Source organism: Osmia bicornis, chromosome 3, assembly GCF_907164935.1.
Source record: "Osmia bicornis bicornis chromosome 3, iOsmBic2.1, whole genome shotgun sequence".
NCBI lineage: Eukaryota > Metazoa > Arthropoda > Insecta > Hymenoptera > Megachilidae > Osmia > Osmia bicornis.
In genome coordinates, this window is record NC_060218.1 from 6995190 (window position 1) to 7009548 (window position 14359).

General features: G+C 34.5%; 1 protein-coding gene across 6 annotated transcripts in view; it reads left to right on the plus strand.

The window, feature by feature from the left end:
• The window catches only part of LOC114872008 (mucin-19-like), a 263340-nt gene extending 249275 nt beyond the window's left edge, over positions 1-14065 (plus strand). The window contains exons 6-9 of one of the 6 annotated variants that reach the window (XM_046285261.1): positions 371-535; positions 2140-2287; positions 5297-5543; positions 7085-14065. In XM_046285261.1, coding sequence (XP_046141217.1) covers positions 371-535; positions 2140-2287; positions 5297-5543; positions 7085-7316 — 792 coding nt within the window. In that variant the 3' untranslated portion in view covers positions 7317-14065. Of the gene's footprint in view, positions 1-370; positions 2097-2139; positions 2288-5296; positions 5544-7084 lie in introns of those variants that run through there. The other 5 variants (XM_046285262.1, XM_046285263.1, XM_046285260.1 and 2 more) reach the window with 5 other exon arrangements.
• Positions 14066-14359: the final 294 nt, after the last annotated feature.

Below are 14359 nucleotides of genomic sequence, written 5' to 3' on the forward strand. Positions count from 1 at the left end.
GTGATAATAAGAATTGATTTTATTCAGAATAAGGTGTTAAAAAAAGAAAACAATTGTCCGATCCAGGGATGGCTAACTTCGTCTCTGACGGGAGCCGTACGGTCCCCTTCACCAGCGACTCTGCCCCATCACCATCCGTCATTCTATCCCCCTCCAATTCATCTGCCTAGCCGCCACTTCATGTATACCTTGTGTTAAATCGAAGATTCATTCGTCATTTCGTCAGAGCACAAGTAAATATTTGGCGGTGGTCGTTCCTCTCCTAATTCGATGGACCAAGATAGATATAGTAGAGATAGGAGACAAGAGTTAGCCATCTTTGGTACAATAAATCGCGTCTGATCGAATACAACGACATATTACTTTTCAGCCAATGGTTCATTGCGTGTCGAGCAGCGAGCCGGATTCAGGCGACGTACCAATCGCCTCGGAGGATTGGAGGATTCAAGGTATCACTACGAAGGAAATCACTCTTAGCCAGCCGGGTCTTCATGGGAAAACATATGTGGAATCGACGGTGACTACTGGGATCCAGGTTGGTACCCATGTAGATCAAGCGAACCGTCATCTAACCTTAACAGACATGCACCAGCCAGCCGATACGACACACCCTGAAAACACATACGCTGACTCACAGGAGCATATGGACACATCATCACCAAATCATTCCATATATTCAGACACAATGGACCACTCCCTCGTGGAAGATCAACTAAGCGTTACTAAAGAAATGACGGATGTCTCTTATACGGAGATGGACGTCAGTACGTTGCCGGTATTAGGTCACGGCCATTATCAGCCGATCCTCTATCATAGCCAGCAATACGTTCATAATGAAAACGTTTATCGACAGCAAACTTTAGTGCCAGACCATGCGCATTACACGACGTTACAGCAAACGAAATTCGATGATCCAAAGCTTTGCGTAGAGACTACCGATCAGATTGACGCGGAAATCGGTCACAACGTCGTCGGTCAGGACGATATAGATCAGAATTTGGAAGAGAAATCTTTAGATAATCAGAACGTCGGTGTTTCTTATTGTCCTACGAACGAGAATTATCAGAAATATGTAAACGTCGATATAGCTGCGCCGGCTGGTCTTTATCCGCATTTGTATAATTACAGGTCTGATTCTAATGGCATTGCTGTCGTTAATTACTCGCCCAGCAAACAGACCTATATAAATCCATACGTATACAATCAATTCGTGTACGCGCAAGAGGCTGACGAGGGTGAGGATACAGACTCATCATCGGACGAATGAGCATCCTTCTTTCGTACGGGTTGATATTCATTGATTTTTTGTACATTTTTCAATTGGACACCAGTGGCATTAACCTTGCTCGGCAAGGGCTTGGATACGCGTTTTTTTGATCGATACCTATTAAGTTTGTAATTAGTTTGTATTTAACGTTATTGAGTTTTACGCTCGCGTGGCCGACACATTCGTGGGCCGAGCGGATCATTCAGCTCGCTTTTAGCGTTATTATTTATATAACGTATACATTGCAATAATGTAACTTGTATGATCGACCGTGTGTTAACGGGTCAATTAAGAAGAAGAAAAAAAAAAATAATAATAACTATAATTCTTTATAATGGCAAACAGAGAAAAAATAAATTTTTGCTAAACAATACATATTCTTTGATAAAAATTATCTGATGTTCCTAAATATTCGAAAGAGAAAAAGAAAAGAATATGAAAATCTTGCGATGAGCATGCGTAATCAGAGTTTGGACTTTTTTTTTGTCACCTTGGTATTATATCATTTTTCTCGTTTGCATGCATTCGAAGAATGAAATTTTCGACTTGTACTTGATTCGGCCACCGATTGCGTAGAAAACGTATGTTTTCCAGTTGCTCTCTGAATACTCGTCGCGCGTCATTCTTTCAAAACCTTTCGTTTATTTCTTTTCATTCTCGTAACGTTCGGTTTAATTTACGTTACGTTATGCTCGATCGAAAGAATGATGAGGATCTCGCTGGAAGATAAGCGAGATATACGCGAGAGGCAGAGAGAAAAAGGGATTTATTGAATCGAAAGTGAGCGGTTTGGAAGTTCGAATAGATTGTTATGAATATTAGCATGTGACTTGGTAGGCTTGTGCCTGAGTTGATCGAGTTGTATTTGACAGATCTATACGTCAGAGACGTTGAAGCAAGCGGAAGGTGTGGTGAGCACAGTGAGGTGCGAGGGCAGGGAACATGCCCTCGGCCGCGGAATCAAGCGAAAGCTGGACTCCATCGATTCCATGCATTCTACCCTGCATGAAGACCAAGATGGTCAGTATTGTATGGTATTCTTAGATGTTAATTATACATTAATTATATATAATTAGCTCGGCTTTACTATCGAATCACATTTTGATAATTAACTTGTTATTTATATATCTATATACAGGGTAGGATAAAGGTTACGAAAAGGTTTAATTGTTGAACGACGATGGCCAAGTCAATTTTAAATCATTGTCAAAGTTTTAGAATTTTACTCAAGTGTTAATTTGTAGATTCTTAGTGATCGAAGAAAATGATTGGTGAACGTAAATTCAGTAATTAATCAGTAATTAATTCAGGAATTATCGATTGATGAATTTTCTCAAGGATCTTTATCAAATTTTGAAAAAAGAAATTAGAAATAAATTTATTAGCTTTCCAAATCTCTTCGTGACTTATAATCTACTCTGTATTACAAATTTTTGTCTATTAGTATTTGTTGCATTGATGAGATAATCATTATGAAAGTTATTTTATCAAAATGGCACCTAATGATGGTACTTCGACAAGAAGCAATGCGAACGAAAATATTCAGAAAAATGAACTTGATATATCACAATTTCTTTTTTATTAATTAAATGAAGTTCGCATTGCAGTTTGTTGGTATTTACTACGTACTGATTGTTAGCACTATAAACGCTTCTGGCTTTAACACTATCAATTATAATTTAAGGATACACGTTTTTACACTATCATTTTATTTCTCTTCATATTGCATGTTCGTTTCTACAAGCATGATATTGTGACATCGATCAACTTATCAATATGTGTTTTTGTGTATGGTTTGCTTATTTTCTTGTCTATGTGCTTTTGCATGCAATAGTGGCATAGTTACATGATTGATTATCGCTTGTTGCATTGAATACGCTTTGTTGATGCTTTTTAACCAATATGCAAGATTTATTTATCCCAAAAATCGAATACGAACACTACACGTGATTTTTCATTAAGACTGTGAATATTTATGCAAATATACATTTCCTTCCAAGAAGACTTTAAAAGATAATATCTTATTGTGCAAATCTTATATAATTTTGTATACGTTGTTAAAATTTATTTTCAAAAATTACCAAGCTCAAGAAAAATATTCATCTTCAAATCGTAATTTTTCGATGTTAAAAAAAAAAAGAAAGAACGACAAAATCGGGAAGAAAAGAGACCGAAGCAGGTAAGTGATGTCACTACTAAACATCTTTATGTTCGTTAAAAATCCAGGAGACTCGATGCTTTGCTACACAAAAGTAACGGTGGTGACATTTAATTAATAAATTGTACATAATTTCACAACCGAAAGGATTTGTTGCGTCCACTTTTTTTGTTTTCCTACTAATTGGCTGTCAGGTTTGTTAATATCATTGTCCACGCAGTTATCACGTACCATCGAACGGGGTCCAGGGGGCTTCAATCAGTCATACGTTCATTTCGTCGCGGTTGTGGCTCACCGATTTTATTTATCGTGACATTTCTCTTGTACATAATCACCTTCACGATTTGTCGTGTCGCATGCGCATAATCTTGAAGAGGGATCCGTTGGAAATAGGAAAGAATTCCTAAACGCGAGAACCTGCGATTTTTATTGGGAAATTGTCGAGGTAACGAAAGCTTTTCGTTCGATTTGAAATTTCAATCCAGGAAAGGGAGAGAATTATATCAAAATGAAGTTTATCGCTTTGAATGAAATTTAATAAAGAAGAAAAGAGAAACGGACAAAGTTATTGCATGTGCTCGAACCATCTGATATATCTCATTTTGTCACTGATCTCGCCTACCACCATTTGAATGAAGCTACTAATCATTTTTTAACGAGCACACGCGCGAGCAATAAGCACATCTCAAAACGTACAGCTGAACAAATACAGACGTAGTGGTATCATCAATTAGGAAATTTAAGGATAATCCAATTCGTAAGGCACGCACCAACAGCATACCTGTTTCGCTGTATTACGTTGCACCTGTTGATCAAGATTAACACACAAAATTAACCACACAGAAGCTCGCGGGATCGTGTGCAATTATTCCGATTCGATATTTGATAGAATCATTCATTAATCTGTGGTATTTTAATAGAAGAAATTTTGTATAAAATTTAATTCAATAGTGGTGGTAATTTAATAATGTTTTTGACTTAATTATATTCAACTCTCCTTTGATCAGTTTAACCCTTAAACAGCGGACCATGGAGAGAGCCTCAGTTTTAATGTAATTTTGTATTTCATATTATTCTCATTTTTTAAATTTGACATTATTGTTTTAAAAATTATTTTTCCAATATATGAAACCTTTTAGTTTACAAATTATACATTTAATATTAACTTAATATTCTTATGAGTTTTATAAATTCACGGTTGGCTCAGGCTCCGCTGTTCAAGAGTTAATAAGAAATTATGTTACATAATTGAGGAACGTTGTTAAGAATATTTTTACGAAAAGAAAATTAAGACTCTAAATCAGTACTGTTCACGGGAAAAAGCATTTAGACTAGAGTTGAACATCAGGGTAATCACTTGAAATAATATTTTAAATTGTAACACAAATCGTTTACATTTTCAAATAGCAAGTAGATTGTTTGACATAATAGTATCAAATCGAGTCTATCACCCATTTTATTAATTACTAAATGAATCAACTCACTTTGAAATGAATAATAATAATAATGCATAGTAATTCTCTAGTACTAAAATGAATGATAGGATTTTTTTCGTCTATATTATTATTATCTCTGGGGAAGTCGACAGTATATCAAATCATTCGGATAACTATTGATGGATCTCATTGTCAAATAAAATAAAAATACACAGAAAAGCATTCCAATGGACAGTACTGCTTTAAACGATTTTAAAAAATTCATCTCACGATCCCGCGACGTTCGCCCTGCTTTCCAAAAAAAAAAGGAATTTGATTTCCTCACACGCAATCAAAATCACCCTTTGGTGCTTAAGAAAAAAAAAAGAAAGATAGCGTGAGATAGGAGAATAGAGAAATCGAAAGAAAACACCGTGCCTTGTTTGAAACCCTCAGTAGCAGAGGCAAAGTCAGAGGAGAAGAACCAGAGGAAACTGGAAGTGGGTGAGCTAGTATGGGGCGCCGCAAGAGGAAGTCCGGCATGGCCGGGCAAGGTCGAGTCTTTAGGCCCACCGGGCACCATGACGGTCTGGGTCCGTTGGTACGGGGGCGGGGGCGGTCGGAGCCAGGTCGAGGTCAAGGCTCTCAAGTCCCTCTCCGAAGGTCTCGAGGCGCACCACCGTGCTCGAAAAAAGTTTAGGAAGTGAGTCGAATCACCTCGTACAGGGATACCAAGTATCAAAAGACGAGTCATCTCGTTTAGCCTCTTTCAGACAATGGGTATTCCATGGACAAATCGTGATAATGTACGACATTAATACAAATATTAAAAGTTTATGATAAAAATTGAAACCACCACCAACATACTGGATCGATGAGTTCTAAAACTTGTCTTTTAGTTTTTATTTTTATTCCAAGAAGGTTTAAACATTTCACTTAATTGACACTTGTAAGTTAAATTAGGAGCTTTAATAAATATCTCAGAATTTTTTCAGACCTTTTTAGAACAATATAAAATCAGGCCCGAAAATAAAAGACCCAGTTTGCCGGCCAATGGAGGGTTAAATGTGATTTCTATTTCGTACATAATCATTATTAGTCCAACTATACCCAAAAGACATAAGAGGTATCAAGAATTAAAATCGATAAATGCTTTACAAAATTGATCCATAACAATTTTTCTGCTTTATATTTCTTTCAATTTATAATACATATTGTGTTTAAGAAATTTGTTAATGGATCAGTTTAGTATAGCATTTATTAGCAAACCAACAGCCAATGATATCGAGTCTCTGTTAAATTTAAGAAAGTCCCTGCGTAGCTGCGATTTTTACTCTCGCGATTTTCAGTTTAACCGTAGAAAGCTTTTAACGTACGTTTTTTTAAAAAGACCCTTACTGGAAAATCCCTTTACTCCGACTCTCTTTGATCGCAGTTGCGCGTTTTAGTCGTTACACTTTGCAAACGTATGTGCAACTTTTAATCGCTTAATATATTTCTGTTTAGATATAACTTTCTGCATTTTTCTTTAATGTTCAATCCTTCGTGGTACGATGCAATGTTCGTTTTATATGGTGAAATATTATCAGATTACTTCTGTTTCGATTTAAAAACTTAACAATTTTCACTGTTAATCAAAAACAAAATTTCTGTTTTAAATAATATTATTTTATTTCATTAGACTAATACATATGATACATAAATTGGAAAATTAAAATTTTCATTATGCTACTTTGTTATACTACTTACAATTTTGATGTATTCCAAATTTAAATATCCAATACAGTAATAGCAGATTGCATCAAATACCGAAGCAGAAGAAATTTTCAAATAAATATGTACAAACTAAAGCTTGAATACATTATATTAATTAATATGTAATTATTGAATTAAAATTGAATTTTTAATTATGGTTGCTAATAACCCGTACAGAGGTTGATGCAACCAACAAAAATGATAATATATCCAAAAATATGTTTTCTGTAGAAAGCGATTTTCACTAACGTGCAAAGATTTTACCGCTACTTTTCTCGTTTCGATTGATCGCAAATCGATTGGATGGGGTCAGTAGCTATTGATTCTCCTTAGCCAATCGTCGATCAGCAAAGTAGTGAAGTAGCTGCGTAGCGCATCTTAGATGTATCGCGGCTTTGCTGTTGCTCATTGAATTCGTATCCGGTTACGTTCGTTGTTCCATCACGACTAACCCGATTATTTTCTTGTTTGCTCTGTTTCCTCTTCTAGAAGTCGTAAATTGAACATGCAACTGGAGAACGCCATACAGGAGGCGATGTCAGAGCTAGACAAGATGACGGAGTCGAGAAAGGAGCAGAAGACCACTGGTAGGTCCTGCAAAGTGACCGGAAGTAAGGGTTCCGAAAGCGGCGGAGCATCGAAGTCGGAAGGAAAGAGGTCGTCGAAGAAATCTGTTGGATCTGTGAATCCTGTTACGACGGAACAGAAGCAGTGTCGGTGATCCACGTTGATCGATTTTTGAACCAACCAGCTTAGATCATGATGACATGTTATTGTTGAGCTGATACCAACACGTTGATTGTCATGGTGATAAAATTATTTTAAAAAATGAAACATTTTGTATGCTATCAAAATTACGTTATTGTTAGTTGTAATTAATAAATGAATTACCCTTTTGTTACTATGGGCGATTATAGTTGCCCATTGTAAAATTATTAGTGGGTGTTATGGACGACTATAGTCGTATATTTCAAAATAGTAAATACGTAATAGAAATTTTGATATGACTATTACAAACTGATATTAATTTTATAAATTAAAGCGCATGTGCATTGAATTGGAGGGGTTAATGGTTTATATTATCCTATGCTGTATTTAGTTGTCGTTATTTCCACTATGGCAGTCAATGTGTTGAAGATGGTTGTCCTTGAAAGAAGAAATTTGCGTTAGTGATCGAGTTTTACATTGTTTTTATTGGATTTGTTGCAGCAAATGACCGTACTAATTTGAGACCATAAAACAATCTTTGCCTAGAAGTTTTAGATTGGGTTCGCTAAAATTGATAAAAAATGGATAAAGGATTTGATTCTTTGATTAACGTGCTAAATTCATCAGGAAACAATTTTGTCATTAGTTATGATGCATGTTATTGTTATTAAAATTATTTTTTTTATATCTTTTAGGTGAAACTTACATGTAGGTTTAAAAATGATCTTAATATTTATTATTTATTATTATTGAAAAATAATATATTTATCGAACTCAATGTAAAACTCCTAAGTTTCCCTAAAGCTTTACTGAAATTAGAATTAAATCTAATTAGAAAAAGAAATGTAAAATAAACTGAACTAATTGTTGTAAAAATTCTCTTCTGTTGGAGCAATGCAAATGTATCAAATTTATAAGCACAGGGCATTAAGTGAAATATATTTGAAAATTTGTTTATTGTGACCCGTTTGATTAAAAATCTAGAAGAATGGATTTGTGACTTAAAAAAGAAAAATATATTTGCTGTTGCTCCGATAGAATTAAAAAACTTCGAAAGTAAATGTTAATAATTTTTCTGACACGCTTTCCCCGTAAGATAGACATTCATTTTTTCTTGTACATAAACGGTGAAAGCAGCAAAGAAAGCTTTGTATGTAGAATGCTGAAAGGTCTTGTCAATTGAGGAGGGGAAAAAGTCAATGGATTGAACCTATTAATTAGGCGTCATTACATTATTTACATTTCAATTTATATAAAAAATAAGCGACTATAACAAATTTTTATTCAAAGAACGACATATGCTTTCAGTCATTTGTAAACATAAAAAGCAGATTATAAATTTTGTCGACCTTAGCCCTTCGTCGATCAGATTTTGTGATAGTTTTGTTGGATTTGAAAAAGTATATAATGCGAGCAATTACAACTCTCGAAGTAGAGGTGTTGCTTTGAATGTTACATTAACATTCACAGGCATGAGAAGAGGAATAAGACTTTGTTTGCGTGTAATTTACAAGATGATCCAAAAATCGTGCAACCCTTAGAATTGTTTGTTGCTGTGCTATGATAATAATTTACTATATGGGTTGTGCGACTTCTGGATCACCCTGCATAACAAATTAGAGTCTACGATTGGGTGTTACGTTTCAAAACGACGAAAACAGAATCCTGTATTTCTTTTTGCACCCATAATACAAAACTAAGTACGTGTGATACACGTACTTTAAATATTTTTGCGACATCAGAGTACCTACAGAGAATCACCATTTCCAAACGGTCGTTTTTTAGATGGCTATACATAATGTACGAGGAGGAATAATTCTTTTATTGGGGATGTTTAACCCTTTTGCTATGATCAACGTAAATGTACAGTATCCAACGAAGTAGGTTTCCCTAGACAAAATGACGATATAGGGAAAGGAGAAATTTCCATAATTTTAATTTTGACTATATTAATATTAAAAGTAATTTAGAAAAAAATTATGTCATTTTTAATTATTAAATATTATAAGAAATTAGTATATAATTAAGAGATATGAATAATAAAATAAATACCAATTCAAATCCTCATGCGTAAATGCTTATACGCAAGTGGTGGGGGGCCCTCTCCCCTGTATTGTCATTCTCCCTGGGGCCACCTATGGAGGAGGATGGAGGGCCCAGCAAAAGGGAAGCCTACCATGCTCAGTGCTGTACATCAGAAGTTAACTATTAACGACAGACAGATTTTCTTCAAGGTCATCAAAGATAAAGTGATAAAGAAATGATTCATCAAATCTTAGCATTATTACAAAATAGACACTATAGCAAAGGGGTTAAATACTATCGTCAAATTAAAATTCTTTTTAATCCTTGTAGCCGATCATGGATTCGGCCTTTTTGATCCGCGTAATTATTTTTTAACAAAATATACTTCTTAGACGATACAATAGCGTAACGAAGGGAAAGCAAAATGATTCTTGTACATAAGAAATAACCAATTAATTGAGAATTTTAATCGAACACACGGTGAATCTTCACTTTTAACGAGACGACACTTTTTCGATGCGTTTTGACGTGAATTCTGTTTAAGATAAAAAAAATGGAGGAATGAGTATAGAAGGTTAATGAAACCTTCGTGGAAACACCCTACTTTCCCGTTCACTACGAACGCGTTTTCTTTTTAGCGTATTTCGAGAGGTATGATAGCGTGTAATTCACCCTTATTTTTGTAACATTTCAAACTACACCGCGTGAATCATCGCACAATTTAGCTCCAAGACGCGATAAATGTTCCTTTGCAAGCATGTACGCATAAATATGTACAAAAGCATACAGAGAAAATCTTTAAAAAATAGTAGGATATACGTAACGAATATCAAATAGATATTTTTCCTCTTTTTTTTTTGACCGATCGGGAACCCATTGTCCAGGATAAGATATATTCGATCCTGGATAATTTTTTAATCAACGCATTGCTTACTAATCAGATTTATTTTCAAGATTTTTTACCCCTTCACTGCGGACGACGTATACTCCTGATCAGATCAGGCTCTCCCAGAGAACATTATTCGGAATTTGAAGTTGTATACTAAATTTTATAATGTTTAATAATTAAAAATTAGGATTTTTTTTTAAATCACATTTAATATTAATATCGTCAAAATCGAGATTTGGAGAACCCTGCTCCTGTGAATTGTTTCCCTTTTAATTAAAAAATTTTGTTTGCATTCTTTTTCCCATTTACCGCATTCAAAGTAATAATATTTTTGGTTTCATATTATTTAAAATATAAGTTAACGTTGAACCATAACAGGTATTAAATAAAATGCAATTATTACTCAGTATATTCCACAGCGAAAGGGTTAAGTATCCAAAGTGTTAATAAAGTATTCGAAATAACCAAGTAATTGAAATTAGTAACAGTAATGGCATCTATATAACTTTGGTTACAACATTTTGCTATTAAAATTACTTAAAAATTGTTAACATTTAGTAAGCAGTGTTTTCAAAGCGAACAGATAACAGACAGACAATAAGAAATGATGCAAGTATCAAAAGACAAAGAGGTTCGCGCGAATTTTATTTAACATCCAAAGGATTTTCGAACAGTTTTTTAGATGCTGTCGATTATTCGTTGCTAATACTATAAATATGTGCGAAATGAACAATTGACCTTTTGTAAGAAAGAAAGCGTACATTATACAAAATTTATATGTATTTTGCAGATTGTCTTTTGTAACTGCTTGAAATATTTTATCATAGAAAGGACCTGAAAGGTTTCTGAATATAATATTCTCGTATAAAATGTTCGAAACTACAGAGGACCAAAATCAATCACTCAATGACAAATGTTGCTTTCATAGTAAAAAAGAAAATGGTAATATATTCATTAACTTTGAGAATTATTATTCGAAATTATATTTTAGACGAAATAGTTCAGTACAATTATGACCAGAATAACATGAACAGAATATAAAATATCTATAGATACAAATTTTTTTCTTTCAATGGTTAATAGAATTAGGAAAATCAAGCAATAGTAGATTCAGTTTTATCCTGCACAAATAGTTCCACGATGAGTTAAGTTATTCCATTATAAGCCCACTAAAATTCTAAATGCAAGGACCACTAACGTTTATGCTGTACAAATGAAAAAAAATTGGAATGTGTTTTAACCCTTTCGCTATTATCACATTTCGATAAATAGCAAACATGTAATATCTCTAAAACTACAATTAAAAAGAAATAACGGGTACAGTAACAATATACCTCACTGTAAATAAAATTGTACGAGCAAAATTATTTTATTCACGTGTTAAATTAGTATAATTTAATATACAAGTTTTCCCATGATAGAGTGAAACGATATCCAATCAAAATGCATTCCTATGCATCGATGCTGCAATTGCAGCTTTTCTTTAAACAAAATCTTATAGATGTTTCTGGCTACTCTAATAAAAACAACTACTAAAATACTTGTGCCTTAAAACTATTAATTCAAAAGTTACATCAATTTTAAGTTTCATTAATTATATCGCTGTCTGAATTATCATTCGTATGGAGTTAAGAATTCCAGGATCATCAATTAAAAATAATCAAATCTATAATTTTAATAATTTCATTTTATAATTTATTTCAATCACACAGGACACCTTGTATAAACGTACAAAAGCGATTATTATTAAAACTGTAATAGTGAAAGGGTTAAAGTGCAACCGCGTTCCCTTTTCCCCATAGCAACGAGTAATCGTCAGGATTTGAATCCGCAAAAAATTCACACATTCTTCTTCTTAATTTCCTATCTGAATAAGTTATTCACGCGCCTCTAACGAACGACGGTACATCAAATGAAATCAAAAGCTCGCGACAAAGACGGATGTGTCGTCGGGCCACTCCTCGTGCAGGTTTAAAATCCAAAAGTAGGTTCCCAAAAAGGCGTAAACGACGAGAAGAGCAATGTGCAAAATAACCACCGAGGTTACCATTAGAGAACCTTGGAAATGACCAAAAGCATCATGAGTCAGATTCGTAGATCAGTGGCGAAAGACATATCACCGGCCGCGGATGACGATTCGGGGGTGAAGGTTTCAAGTAAATGGCAAAATAGGGGATGAAAGGAGAGTTGTCGAAGCAATTGTCGGGATCGTTTGAAAGTGAAACGGCTGGCATCGCTATACACACACACATGCATACATACATACACACACACACACACACACACACAAAATGGGACCGTTTTAAAAATAAGACAATTCTAATTTTATCACTCGATTTCTTCGCCCAGTCGGTGGCCCACGTGGCGGGATATGATTCCGTTTCGTGGTATCTTCGCTAGTTTCGTTAAATCGATCCCGAACGGAATCGATTGAACACGAAATTTATATATATATTATATATAAAATGAAACCAGTAAAGACTTACCTCAATATAATGTAATTGTACGCAAGAATCAAACGTCTTTATGAATCGAGTGTACGTATAAAATGTAGAGCCAACGTCCTTTGTATATTTTCCGTACTGTAAATAATTATACATAACGCCTTATCCGGTAATTATTGCTGTACGATAACCGTCGACCTGCGCATTATTTAATATTTATGCGATCCCGGAGAGATAAAGAAATATTAATCGCGGAAAAAGCGACGCGCGTCGGGGACGAAGCTTTCATTGGAGAAAGATGCGTGTGCGAGTGCTTCCGTTGTGGATGAATTTATTATTAATTTCTTTTCTCCTATTGCTTCGGAGAATTGTCAATTTTGCAAACATCAATTTTGTACATAATACGTTTCTCTTTTATCCATTATCGTGTTGGTACCTTGAAACGGTTGGAGTAGTTCGTAGCTATTGTTTGTATATTATTGTAATTTGTCTAATTTGATCGTTTTGTTAGCTGTTAGTTGATCCGATTAATTAATCATTGTCCGATATGTGTTTCTTGGATTTGAAATTTGTTTTTCTATTTTTTTTTCTTTCGTAGGGAGGATCAATTTTTAGCGGAAAATAAATGCAATAAACACACAGGTCTACATTATTATTAACTGTTGTAATTTTATTTCTATTCGGCGTATCGTTGTTCGTCGGGGTATCGCGTGAATTCGTTTCGATCGGAATGAAATCTTTTTTTGACCCGCGTTGCTTTTTCTTCAATCGAATCGAGCATCGAATTAACGAACGCAAAAAAGAATCGCCATCACGGTGATTTGGGGAAAAGAAAGGCCTATGTTGATCGACACTGTGTATCGTTATCAATTTTAGTTCTTCTGCAACTGGCGAACGGGTACGATGAAAAAACAGTTCGTTGATACGCGTTTTATTAACCGCGGGAAAGAAATTATTTCGAGAACTCTATTATATCGGTAGTTATGAAAGTGTGACTGAAAGAGGCACGAGTTCTTCGACAGATATTTATTATTATTTATCAAAGACGAAAATAAAAATTGTAGTTATATTTAACGGAACGTTTCGTTCGCTTGTTATATTTTCAAAGAGATTAAGAGAAAAATGCGCGCGGCGACTTTTGTTCATTGTCGCGTAATTGTACAGTGAAAGAGACTGCGTGTGATAGATGCGAGTGAAGATGTTAGTGAAAACAAAAGTAAGAGAAACAGAGTGGCAGAATGTGAACGAGAAAAAGAAACGTACGAAAATGCAAATTTCTGGCGAACGAACATATAGTTTTAAGAGGCACCAAAAGAAAAAAGAAAAAAAGAAGAATGTAAGTGAAACTGAAAACTAATTAAACTTGGTAGGACAAACGATTTAACCGTGATTACGATTACCGAATAAATAAGCTTAGGAAACAGCGACGAATGCACTTCTTGGTGTACAATATGACTATTGATGCAGATAATACCTATACATATTATATCATTTTGTCAGTGGTATTACAATAAGAGATGATAATTTTATATTTACAAGATCGTCGAATCTAAATGAATGTAATATACGTCTGTACTATGAGGAAAAGAAAACACATACACACGTATACACCTAGATACACATACACAAAAAAATATGTGTACACCATCCACTTGCGAAACACCTTTTTTCTGCGCCTCCATTCCCATCCTTCATGTT